The sequence below is a fragment of the Budorcas taxicolor genome, chromosome X (assembly GCF_023091745.1).
Source record: "Budorcas taxicolor isolate Tak-1 chromosome X, Takin1.1, whole genome shotgun sequence".
NCBI classification, from domain to species: domain Eukaryota; kingdom Metazoa; phylum Chordata; class Mammalia; order Artiodactyla; family Bovidae; genus Budorcas; species Budorcas taxicolor.
In genome coordinates this window covers 112,425,355-112,438,923 of record NC_068935.1, presented here as the reverse complement: position 1 = coordinate 112,438,923, position 13,569 = coordinate 112,425,355, and the positions used below count along the sequence as shown (strand labels likewise).

At 38.3% G+C, this 13,569-nt stretch overlaps 1 protein-coding gene across 1 annotated transcript in view; it reads right to left on the bottom strand.

Annotated features, from left to right (window-relative positions):
* Positions 1–13,569, bottom strand: part of DMD (dystrophin) — a 2,235,978-nt gene that overhangs the window by 393,896 nt on the left and 1,828,513 nt on the right. Inside the window, exons 56-57 of the mRNA XM_052663429.1 lie at positions 11,370–11,542; positions 2,184–2,340 (exon numbers count right to left, since the gene is read on the bottom strand). Coding sequence (XP_052519389.1) covers positions 2,184–2,340; positions 11,370–11,542 — 330 coding nt within the window. The remainder of the gene's footprint in view (positions 1–2,183; positions 2,341–11,369; positions 11,543–13,569) is intronic.

Sequence of the window (13,569 nt, the reverse complement as noted above, 5' to 3'; positions counted from 1 at the left end):
CAGTTTTCTTGGCAATTATTTATCAACTCCTGGATCTTCTCTCGTGTTCGCTTCCCTTTCTGTAATCTTCTATACCTTCTTTTCTGGAGCAATATAAACCCTTGACCTTTTTTCAAGACATGACTTTTGGCTGTGTCTTCATAGAGATCTTTCCTTTAAGTGCTGAACATACAAAAGTGGCACCATTCTATCAAGTTTTTATTGCTTGATGGCACCGCACTCCAGTACTCTTGCCTGGAAAATCCCGTGGATGGAGGAGCCTGGTGGGCTGCAGTCCATGGGGTTGCTAAGAGTCGGACACGACTGAGCGACTTCACTTTCACTTTTCACTTTCATGCATTGGAGAAGGAAATGGCAACCCACTCCAGTATTCTTGCCTGGAGAATCCCAGGGACGGGGGAGCCTGGTGGGCTGCTGTCTATGGGGTCGCACAGAGTCGGACACGACTGAAGCAACTTAGCAGCAGCAGCAGTAATTTACTTGTTTTTCTATTCCCTTCTGTCCGTGCACCTTTTATTCTCATTTCAAATGCTCCTATTAGTATCTACTGTATGCCAGACACTTTGCTAGGGACTAGGGTCTTGGAGGTTCAGCACAGCCAAGACTCTGCCTTCCTCACTCAGAGCTTAGTGGAGACAAAAATATAATGAAAAACAAAGAAAGAAACGAAACAATTGATCTTTGTTGGAGAATGCTAGTGAGCAAGTTGTTATTCTGAAGACTGAGAAAGTAGAAACATTTACCCCACCTACCCTAGATGAACCTGGGTGCCCAAATAGTGGATGAGTATCCATTTTCTCTTCAGGGAAGCACTCCAGCTAATGGGCTGGTGGCTCAGTGATAAAGAATCCATCTGCCAAGCAGGAGATGTCGATTCGATCCCTGAGTCGGGAAGATCCCCAGAGAAGGAAATGGCAACTCACTCCAGTATTCTTACATGGGAAATTCCCTGGACAGAGGAGCCTGGTAGGCCTCAGTCCATTGGGTTGCAAAAGAGCTGGACAGGACTTAGTGACTAAACAGTAACTCCTGTTAATAGATGTAGAAGAAATGATAGACATATGCAACTATTACATTGCAACCCATAGCCATTGATCACTAATAGCTGCCAAAGTCACACACACACAAGAGAAAACGAAGCACTATGTACCTCCTGGTGATGGGTGAATACATCGCTATCTATGAAGCAGTCTTACCAAGAAAAGTCAAGCGTGAATATAATCCAATGTGTAGAACTACACCATTTAGTAGAGCAGCTACTAGCCATATCTGAGCATTTGAAATGTGGCTAGTCTGAACTGAGCTGTGTTGTAGCCATTGTAACTGTAAATTTTTATATTGATTCCATGTTAAAATAACAATAATTATTATTCTATAGCTATGTAAGATGTTACCATTAGAGGAAACAGGGTGAAATGCAAAGGGAAACTCTCTGCACTATTTCTGGAACTTAACTGTGAATCTATAATTGCTTCAAAGTGAAAAAAAAAAAAGGCATTTCAAAGACAAATTAGCCAAACACAACGTGTGGAACTTATTCCAATGCTTGTTTAAACCAAAAACTGAACCCCCCCCAACCCTTTAAAACATTTAAGCCATGTATATGAGAAGTAGAAATTTGAATACTGCCTTAGTATTTGTCATGATAAAATTACTGCGATTTAAAAAGTGTTACAGTAACAATGTGGTTACCTTTAAAGAGCAAATTCTTATCTTTTAGAGATACTTTATCAAATATTCATGAATTAAATGATCTGTATCTGAGATTTGCTTTAAAATAATCAAGGACAACGTAAAGTAAGATTGGCCATGAACTGATAATTGCTGATTTTTATGGGTACAGAGGGGTTTATTACAGAATTATGTCTGCTCTAGAATATGTTTAATATTTTCCAAAATAACACTTTACAGTATCACCAAAAGACATAGGCAAATCTTTTTTTTTTTTTTTTTGGTACAGACATGGGCAAATCATAAATGATATTATTAATGCAGATGCTTTTGACATTTAAAATATAATAGCTTGGATTATTTCTAATTGACCTTTGGACTAGAGAAGTAAAAATGATTTCTATTAAACTTGATTTCTTTTCTTTTTTCAAACTAATCTCAGTCAAAACTAATTTGAAAATAGTAATTGAATGCTTACTATATGCAAAGCACTATGCTTAAAAATGTCCTACCCTGTGTATATCATTCTGCTTCTGAACTGCTGGGAAATCGCCTCCAATAGGTGCCTGACGGCTCAACTCATCATCTTTCAGCTGTAGCCACACCAGAAGTTCCTGAAGAGAAAGGTGCAGACGCTTCCACTGGTCAGAACTGGCTTCCAAATGGGACCTGGAAAACAACAGGAGCAAACTGCATGAGAATATCTTGAAAGATAAATGATGGTTCTAACAATCCCATTAAGGTACCTTGGTTGGTTAGTTCCATAGTGTGTAAAGGTACTGTGAATTATATAGCAGCCCTCAATAAAAGGGGGCTTCTCTGGTGGCTCAGACAGTAAAGAATCTGCCTGCAATGCAGGAAACCCGGATTCAGTCCCTGGGTCAGGAAGATCCCCTGGAGAAGGAAATGGCAACCCACTCTAGTATTCTTGCCTAGGGGATCCCATGGATAGAGGAGCCTGGGGTCGCAAAGAGTCAGACACGACTGAGCGACTTTCACTTCACTTCACTTCCTCAATAAAAATCTGGCTCCCTGCTTTTGAGACCAACAAAATGGGAGGCTATTTTTTGGGGCAACTTTGAGGGAAGACTGTTTAGCTATATGTTTATTTTAACATGCAGAATTCTGAGACTTCTGGCATGAAATATACACTGGAATGGATTGTTTTCCTGTAGTGTTGCAGTCAATGACTCTTAACGTCTGTGGTAGAAAAACTTGGACCCAGTGACTAATATAAAGCGCTCAGTTTTGTGTGACCATGCTAGGACTGGAATTCTTTCTGTTTTGAGAAATGGAAAGGTCTCTCCCCATATTTTGACTTTTCCATTTCTACACCCTAGGCAGCCTCTTCCATTGACTCCTTCCATCTGGCATCTGTTCCTCTCTGCTCCTCTCCCCATATGCTCTTCCTCTGCATCTACCCTTCTTTATTCACATGCACCTGGGATTTGTCTTCACTGAGTTCCAACATTTTCCGCTTTGTTTCCTCTGTGTAAAATGTGCTGAGACAACAACAACTCATGTGGAAAAGTAAAAATCAGACATTGGCCTGCAAGCCTTCCCCCAACATGAATAATTTAGGCAAGAGGCTGAGTGCTTTACCATCAACTGTATTTAGAACATGGTAATCCATAGAAGGCATTTAAGACTATACAAATGAATGATATGTGTTATAGAATCTGTATTTCACTTGGGGATAAGAAGCTAAATTAAGACAATAAATCATCATCCAGAAAACAAAGAAACTCAGAATGTGAGTCAAGCTGTGCCCTCAGGTGAATCAAGAATTATGCTGCATCACTTACATCTTATCAGCAATTACTAATTAATTCATAAAAATTAATGCTGCCTCTAATATACATACAGTATAGTTTCTAACGTTGCAGAGATTGAAATGCAAAGTCACCAGGAAGAAAAGCATTCCCCTTTGCCATTTCATAACTTGGCCTGATATTTCAAATACCAGTTTCCTGCTGGTCTTAGTCAAACAGAATCACCAAATAGTACCTAGGTGCTGAAATTAAATTACTCTAAACTTTCTGAGGGATAATTTGATGATACAGATATGTCTTTAAAATGTGCAAATACAACAACCCACAAGCTTAAAACTAAGGAACTTATTCTAAGAAAATAACCGGGAAAGCATGCAGAGATACAGGTAGAAATCTGTTATTTACACCATACATACGATTGATACAAAGTAGAAACAATGTAAATATTCAGTACTAGGAAAGTGCTTGCATATATATTAGTGAACTCATACAATGCAATGTTCAAATCCTGTGAATCCTGCATGATGTTCAATGTGATGATGTAGGCAAATATTCATGGACATGGAAAAGATCAGTCTGTCAGTGCTTAAGTAAGAAAGTAGGTTACAACAATGTATATCTCTTTTTCTAACGTGCTTGTGTGTGTATCCGTGTGCACATGCTTGATTGTGCATGAAAAAGATTCTGAAACAACAACTAGTTTATCCCTCATAGCTGGATTTACACGTGATGTACTCCTTCATCTTTATACTTTTCCAAATTGCCAGAATTCTCTATTGTGAGCCATATAGACATTATATTCAGGAAAAAAAAAATGAAGGTATTTTCATCAGGGAAATTAATCTGTTCAAGACTCTAAGGCCATTATCATCTAAGAAATGAATCATGACATATCATAAATATCATGAATTAAATGTAACAGTGAAGACTGCATATGGCATAGAGGTCAGTTCTTTTAATGTTTCTGTTCCCTCCTCCTATTTCAGTTATCACTTGCCTAGAATAAGCTGAAATGAGAGCTCCCTATGCAAGATTTTAGCTGTTTAGTGACATGTAATGACTACTGGTTAAAAGGATTCCCTAGGGTGTCTGGAATTTGCAGCTTGGGCCCCTTGGGGGTAAAGGAGGCTGTCAAGCAGGACACATTGAAAGGTAGAAACAGGCACAGTACAGACATGGAAAGGCAGTGAATGCTAAATAAGACACTGATTAGATAAATATTTACTGAGTGCCACTCAGTCCCAATCAAGCACTGGAGTAAGGAGAGTGGAAGGTAAGGCGGGATATAAGGATATCTAGTGCCTGGCCTCCACGTGTCTGGTGAAGGAAATAACACCTCCCTGCTCAAGGGCAGGCGGACAAAGATGAGTCTTCCAACTCCTGCTTTCTTTACATAAGGCAGTGCTACAACCCGTCCAGGATAAACGGTGCTGACCAATTATTAGCAGGTCAATGAAACCCTTTGCGTGCCTTAAGAAAGAGGCAGAAAAAAAAAAAAAAAAAAAAAGGCACTGAGACCCAGGGAATTCTGTTCTAAAGGATCTAAGAGAAACTTCAGGGACACAGGACAGCCAAGAGAGTTAACAGAGGAACAGAAGGGCCTGGGATCCTGTGTGACACAAAGCTCTCACTTTCCTAGGTGAGGGAGCCTTCTTTAGTCATCCCTGAGGCATGGCGTTAGATCACTTTTCCAAACATCTGATTACCTTAAGTACATATTAAATGACTTTCTGTTCCTTGCTGAAGCCTGAGGGTGAAAGGAAAGATGTGATATGTGGACAAAAACAACAAGCTTATAAAAGACAGTGGACAGTCGGTTCAGGCTGGAGAGGAGAAACCTCAGTCAGATAATGGCTTCTGCTTTAAAACAACAGAGAGCAAATCTATAGCCATGGTTCTCAAACTTTAGTGTGCATAAGAAACACTTGAGCAGCTTGTTTAATGTACAGACTCCTAGGTTTCACCCCAAGATTTTTGGCACTTGAAATTTTTCTTAATTGAAAAAAATAAAAATAAAGTCTTACTGCTGATTTACAATATGATAGTAGTTTCAGGTGTACAGCACAGTTATTTGGTATTTTTGTAGCTTATACTCCATTTTAAGCTATTACAAGGTAATGGCTATAATTCCCTATGCTATATAATATATGCTTGCTGCTTGTCTATTTTATACATAGTAGTTTGTATCTCTTAATCCCATTCTTTTAATTTGTCCCTCCCCTCCTCCCTCTCCCCTTTGGTAACCACAAATTTGAAATCTGAAAAATAATCAAATGAATGTATATGCAAAAAAGAAACAAACTCGCAGATACTGAGTTTCTATAATTTGAACAAGGCTCTGAACTCCAGCACCACTCTTAGAGGAAGAATTTCTTCAAGTATTTCCTAAGTGCCCTAAGCATTACTTATTGGTTTCCACATGGCAAAGGTGGAATTTGCCAGTGACATGATTTTTAAGGAAATCTAACTGTAATGAAATGCTCTGAGCTCAGAAAACCTTTTCTCTGGCCGTGCTAAGCCAGTGCAGTATTATCAAGACACATTTCTAATGCATTTGTTGGAAGCAGCTGCCCCATTTTTATTTTCAAGATTGTATACCAGATATTTCTAAATGATTAACCTATGTTTATATTTGGAGTTTTTCTTGAAAATGTTCCTTTGTATTTGTAATGACTGCCCCACCCCTACCCAATTTTATCATAAACTCTTAGGGTTAAAAGGAATTTTACAGATTATTCAACCTGCTTGTTTTGCAAATGCAGGAACTGAGACACAAAGGTACAAAGACACCTGCTGAAACATAAAACTTGAGCTGTCATATTGACATGGGAAATGGAAACTACAAACTTTCCTCATATGAGGAAATCTTTAACCTTGATGGTTTCCACCAAATGTTTTGGAGTCCCTGAGCAAAATACATTTCCTGCCAATTGGCAAACATACTCTATTTATCCCTACCTACTCAACAGAAAATTAAAGAGGATGTTTGAAGAGACACACTTAGGTTCTATGCATTTTCTATTAATCTTTATTAGTGAGGATAAGAGCTTAGGGGTTACTAGCTTTTAACAAGGCAAGTAGCAATCTTTAATAAGCACATAATTTCTGCAATTTTTAAGGTTTAGGTAAAATGCAGAACCTTTAGGTATGCTGGGATATATAACTTGGTCTTTAAGAAACTCTTCAGTGTCAGGACTCTAAGAATTATAGGGCTGCTAAGGTGATTGTTATTTCTCTAGACACAGATATTTCAAGTGTGATTCAGTTGATGCCTAGTTTGAAATCCTTAATAAAACTTTACTCTGAAAGGCATCTATTCTTAAAGCAAAATGTGTTATATTGAATTCATTTTTCACTTTGACTTCCTTTATAAAACTAATGATATATCCCTGTATATCTTTGGTACTCTTGTGTAAAAAGATAGCATGCAGGCATACAGAAAGAAAAGGTAAGAGTGCAGAAATAATAAGGAACCACAGAAATAAAATGGGAGTTATGGGGCTTTAAATAAAGAGAATTAAGCTCAAAGAGAAGTAAACATCTTTTTTTCCCGCTAAGAGATGAACTCCAACTTTCAAACATAATTAATATCTCAAGAATAAGGAAAAGGTCAGAGACACTCAGTGTCCAAGCAGCATTTTTCTTTCAAAGACAGAAAGACTTTGCTTTCTTTTGTCCTCCATCAGAGAAGAGACTTCTAATTATTCTAATTTCTAATACCTTGTACTTTCTAAGAGATTTCCTGCTGCTGCAGACCATACAATGTTGGGGTCCTCACCTCTCAAATGAATGCTCAAAATTTCATAAAAGGGATTATCTTTATATAATATCTATAAGTTTTTCCCCCAAGTATAAAAACCTCACATAATATAAATTTTGCTGAAATTATGTGGATGTATGTGATTCTCATAGTTAATAATATATATGATAATCTGGAAAATAAATTTAGTGGCAGATTAAATTAAAATGTCTGTACTTAATTCTTATGTAAAAAATTCGCTTGATCACTTCTCAAATTATTCACATTTTCAAAATTAAAAACACAAGGTTTGTAGACACAGAACATTTTAGAATGGGAAACACCTTAGTTGACACATTGCCATGCTGATGTTGGATGATGTCATCAATGACTCTGTGTGTGTGCGTGTGTGTGTATGTGTGTACTTAAGTAGAAAATTTTCACTCTATTTTTCTCCCACTTAAAGCAGTTAATCTTTAGTTCAATGGCACTTAGCTATTACTCAGTATTTACTTCTCTTTCTTATATCGCTTGGACAAAATGCAATGTGATAACACATGTAGAACAGATGGCATATACTTTCTTTGAACTAAATTATGAGATACAATTTCAATTAAGGAATTCTTTTCTCTCCAAAACATTGTATTTACTTTCTCTTATATCATACCTTTGAACTTAATCAGTTCTTTTAAACATAAGAAAACCCAGGTAAAGAGCTCAATAATTTGCCATCACAAGGAGTGATTGTAGAATTTAAAATAACAGGATTGTAGATTTGCAAGGGAACTTGAAGAGACCACCCGTGTGTCTGGTCTAACTTCCTCATTTCCACAAGAGAGAAAATTAAATTCTGAAGCATTAAAGTGATTTGCTCAAGAATAGATGCTAGGTAGTAACAGAGCCAGAGGAGAAACCACATGGCCCAGCTGTTGGTCCAGGACCATTTCAACTCTACCTCACTAACTCATTTATAACTTGGAGTTTTGTGTTTTTCTGATTTAGCTGAAGGTAGCTAGGATAGTCCTATGAAACAACTCAGGAATACTTCAGAGAACTTGCCACCAAGTGTAATGAGAGTAGTACAGGGAAGACCTGGTAAAAAAGCAGAAAGGGAAACCTTGATTATGGAATTCGAGACAATATTTGGAGGATGAGAGGAGAGACTGTGTTCGAAGTGTGAGGACTGACAAATGTATATACTCACATGGGACAGTGAAAAAATTGCTGGAGAGCAGGGAGGGGGTTAGAACGCAGAATTTATTTGAAGCAGAGAATCCATGTTGGGCAGTAATGAAACGGCTGCTTGGTGAGGAAGGAAGTGGGAAACAGAGAAAGGACCAAAAGGGAAAGGGCTTATTAGGCATGGTTGATGGAGAGTGGAAGGTTCACTAGATTCTAGACACTAAATATAAGCTTCTTGAGAGCAGTGATTTTCTTTGGTGTGTTTTGTCACTTGTGTACTCTCCATGCCTAGAAGAGTGTTTTTAATAGAGTAAATATCCAATAAATATTTGCTGAATGAACAGATAAATTAGTGAGTGAAATATGGGCACTGAGATGGAAGTTCTTGACCAGAGGGATAATAGGATAGAAACAGTGTCCAAGGAAGAATATTTTTGTAAATATGTAATGGATGGTCTCAATGTAAAAAGACAGAGACAAAATTTTCACTACGGAATGACCTGATGAGGACTTAAATAAGAATCACAATCATAGGAAGAGAAATATAAAAATGGCCTCAGAATCTCTTATGAAACAATGAAAAATTGTAAGTTTTCATTATAATGTGTTGTAGCTTAGTTAAACCCAGGGCTGTCTTTCCAGGGCATCCTTGGAAGTTTTTTAATTGTAGTGACTTTTCACTATAAAATAATGCCGATGGAGGAACTGACCAGATTGGCAATGCAAGCTTTTCTGTCACTGAGGGCTCTGCATCTAAGTGTTCCAGGGTTCATCTATCCTATCCCATAACCATCCCCAATTACTACCTCTACGTGCTTTTCCCAGCTGAACCCTGCCATTCAGCACAGATTGACTGATACCCTTATTTCAGCCAAGCGTCAGGAAATAAACTGAATCGCTTTAATGTGAAGAATGACTTCCTTGCTTTTTTTATAAGTGAGTGTTTATAACACATTCGGCATTATTTGAGAGGCCTACTTAAAAGCCAAAACCATTGATCTGAATATTTAAATTCTCGAATCTGCAGTACCTCAGATGAGTTAAGGTAACTGTTTTCTACTTGACTAATGACAGCAAGAATTCAACTGCAGTAGCTGGCATATGGGAAATTGCTGAGAATGAAGAGCCCATATTTTGGCTGACATGCTGTTCGCCGCTTTCAATTCTCCTTTTATTTCATCAAGTTCACATGAAGGAGAGAAAAGGCACTGGGTGATGTTCAGAACAGGTGTAGCACCTTTCTTTTTCTCTCCCACAAGAAAAGAATAACTTTTTTTTCTTTATCTACCGGTATCATTCCCATCTCACGAGTTTCATTCCTTGATAATGACAGATGTTCTGAAAGTGGCCGGTGTCATTACAGACACTGACCTCTCTAAGAGATGAACCTGTAGAACGCAAATGGAGCTTCCTTATCTTTGAAAATGCCATTGCCCCTTATTGCCCACAGTGACACGTCCATACAAAATTCATGGATCGAAAAGGGAGAGAAAAGCAAATGCCTTGGAAGCTGGACTACAAAGCTGGCAGGTGAGGGTGGGACCACAGAAATACAAATATTTTTCTCCTCCCAGAAATCGGCTTCTCTGTTTCATCCTTTCACATATTACATGTTTATGTGTAAACACTAGGTGAGACTTACCTTCTCCTTCTGCCTTTATATTCTCTGCCATAATACGATGGTTCAAAGCTCAGACTTTGGAGCCAGACCTCCCTATGTTCCAATCTTTGATCTGCCACTTACTAAGTGACCTTGGGGAAGCTATTTAGCCACTCCCTGTGTAGTGTCTTCAAATGCAAAGAGAGGATAATAATAGAATGTCTCTCTTGGAGCAGCTGAGAGTGTTAAATGGGTCAACAAATTGACAGTGCCCACGACACTGCATGGTATGCGAAGCATACCATAAGTGTTAGCTGCTACCATCATGATTATGTCAGATGAAGTGCAGACTTCTACAAGAGTGCTTTCAAATGAAGAAATTCCAGTTATATTTTTTCCTCATTATAGAAGCAAAGACACTCTACGTCCAAATTTGGGACAACTTAGAAGGACTTATTAAGAAGAAAAACAATCTCCCTCTGGTCATCTTACGACCGAGTGGTGGTAACGACTCCCCGTGTGGAGTGCATTCCACTTCTCCTTCCCTGCCAATAACAGACCTCCTCTCGACAAAGAAAGAAAAGAGAAAAGGACACAGAATACTTTTATAAAGAGACATGAATTAGGCAAAGCAACTGATTAGAAAGCAGGAAGCCTGCTGTGCAACCCCTGCACCTCCTATGTCACCCAGATGGCCCCGGGCATTTTATTTCCTCACTCTCCGTTCCTTAGCCTCCATTGAACTACTGCAAAATGGGTACAGCAAGAGTGTCACTCTGCCCTCCTTACAACAAAGCTGGGACGTATTCATTAACTTTTCAATTGTTAACACAGAAAAGGGCAAAGTGTGAAATAGGGGGGTATAGAATAGCTAAAGGCATAGTTTAGAGAGGATGTGGAAATGCAATGTGAAAGGGAACGAAAGGCAGGAAAGAGCTTCATCTCTCCCTAGCCATGGGAGCTCTGGGGAGATTTCCTTTAAGTTGCTAACTATAACGTGTTATGGTATTTGAAGAATGTCCTCAGTAATGCATTTAGAATAATGCCAAAGAAAGAATTCCATAATAAACATACATCAGTTTTATCACTTTTTGAATCACCATGTGATAAACCAAGAGAAAATGCTATGAAATCAGGATCGCTGAGCTTCTCATTTGAATTCACTCAAATGTCTTCATATATATGTCTCCCATGGTTATAAAACAGCACCATTCTGATCGCATCTGAACCCTCAGCTATCATCTCCATACGGAGCAAATAAATGATTCATTTATTAAAAATAAAACAAGTCATTCTGAAATTGGAGGATTTACATAAACATAGAAGATATTGTGCTAGGAAAATGAGGAGAAGGTTGCCATTTTAATTTCTTTCTGGCCTATTTTCGTTTGGGATCTTTTCTTACCTGATGTTGAGAGACTTTTTCCGCAGCTCACTCCACTTGAAATTCATGTTATCCAAACGTCTTTGTAACAGGACCGCGTCATCAGAACCTTCCAGGGATCTCAGGATTTTTTGGCCATTTTCATCTAGGTTGTGATAGATATCTGTGTGAGCTTCGATTTCTCCTTGGAGGTCCTATGGGGCATCAGTGAGAAGAACACATGCAGAATTACTAAACAAAAAAGAGACCGGCTGTGACTATGAATTTGGAGAATGGCAAAAAAAAAAAAAAAAAAAAAATTAGACTATTAGTTCAAAAGGCATTTTAATGGTTCAACTAACAAGAAGATACACCTCCAACTCTTCCTGGTGTATTATCTCTTTATGTTATTATGCAAATTCAAATTCGAAATGGGCGTCTTACTAGGTATAATACATTTATTCCTTGAGATGAATTGGGACATAATGTATTTATAACTTTATAAATTTCTTAACCTCTGTCTTCCAGTTCATGGACAAAATACACTGTTTTATGGAAGTGATAGGAAATAAAACTCCGTGATTAAGTGCACCCTGGTGCCAATCACCATATTACACTCTGAGTCAACTCATATTTTCCAAGCACATAGTACTGTGTAGAATTGACTCTAACTACAAAAGCATGGACAGACTAATCAACAAGGTTGAACTGGTTCATAGCACCAGCACATTCATGGGATTTGATCATACGAGAGAATCCTCTTGACAATAGACATTAAATTCACCTTGGTAAGACAATCTCATACATTTATTAGAGCATCACGTATTTGTAAGATTTCCCATCTAAAATCCCATCACATTTTTAGGCTCAACAGGTGGAAAAGTCCAAAGGACCTTTATAAGAGTTATAATAAGTGATGCCTTCAACCTCATTTGTCTATACACAAATCAAGAAAATTATCATAGTAGAAGAATCTGACCTTTACATGGTATGTCTTCCTGTGTAACATTTTCAGCTTGAACCGGGGACTACAGCACTGATCCTGTTGCATAGCAATCCTGAGAAAACCCAGCGACTGAAAGAGCCCTGCTTTAAAATGCCAACTTTGCTTACATTCTGTTGACAGAATGAATTTCAGAGCACAGGCCTCACCAGTCAATAATAATAAACAGCCACTTTGTACTCCTCACCAAACGGTAGCCAGGCCTGTGGATGTGGGAGGGACCTCGCGGAGAGGAGGCCTGGAATATGCAACTGACAGTTTATATTACACAGCCAACTTTTCTTATCATTTTGCCATTATAAGCCAGAGACATTATAAATTCACTTTCTATGTGTGTTTCCCTCCTTGTTCCCAGCAGAACGGTCAAAGCCAAAGGAACATTCCTTAGAGAGCTGCTGGCTACTAGCATTCCTTTCTGCCCACACAATGAATGGAGGCTTTGTACATTATCTGACTTGCTCTGAGAGATTTGTATGCTTCTGTTCAACAACTTTAAAAATTCATTCTGAAGCTCTGAACAATTGGATTGATCTGTGTAACTAGAAAAGTCCCCCCCCCCCCCCGCACCTTTCTAAAATTGAATTAAATTGCTCTTCTAAAGGAAGGAAGGAAAAGTGGCAGCAATAACATATTACAAAATCTGAGGAACTGGCCTGTGTTTTCAGTCACAGCCTCTTAGATACAGGATTTTGAATGTTTTAGGGGTCAGGTAGATTGAAGATGAATGACCCCTGTCACGGTTTTGGGCAGCCAAAATATCACTCATGGACTCTAAGAATTGTCTCATTCCCTTCGACTGGAAGGCAGGAGGGGAATGTGGAAAAATCATGTCTGAATTTGAAAGAATAGAAACACTAAAACAGATCGAGGAACATCTATCTTTATCCCATCAAAAACAGGCTTGTTCCGGAAGGAAATAGCCTGATTTTGAAACTAGCTGATGTGGTAGAAAACTAGTATTGGGCTTCTTGCTGAACGGAGCGTGATCAAATATACATGCAATTTACATTTGTGTACCTACATGGGAAAACACGCCCTGCTGAATATGCCACTTCTTCAGTGAAAGAGCAAAGTGAGGTTAACATATCTAAATAATTCAGGACTAAAACCCAAACAGATTCAAGTTCTCAAGATAATGCCCCCTACTTTTCTCTTTTACTTTACTCTTCTTGTTGTATTTGATTTGTTTGCTACCTAAAACTGTGCCTCAGAGCATACACTTAAGAAATTAAGATCAAA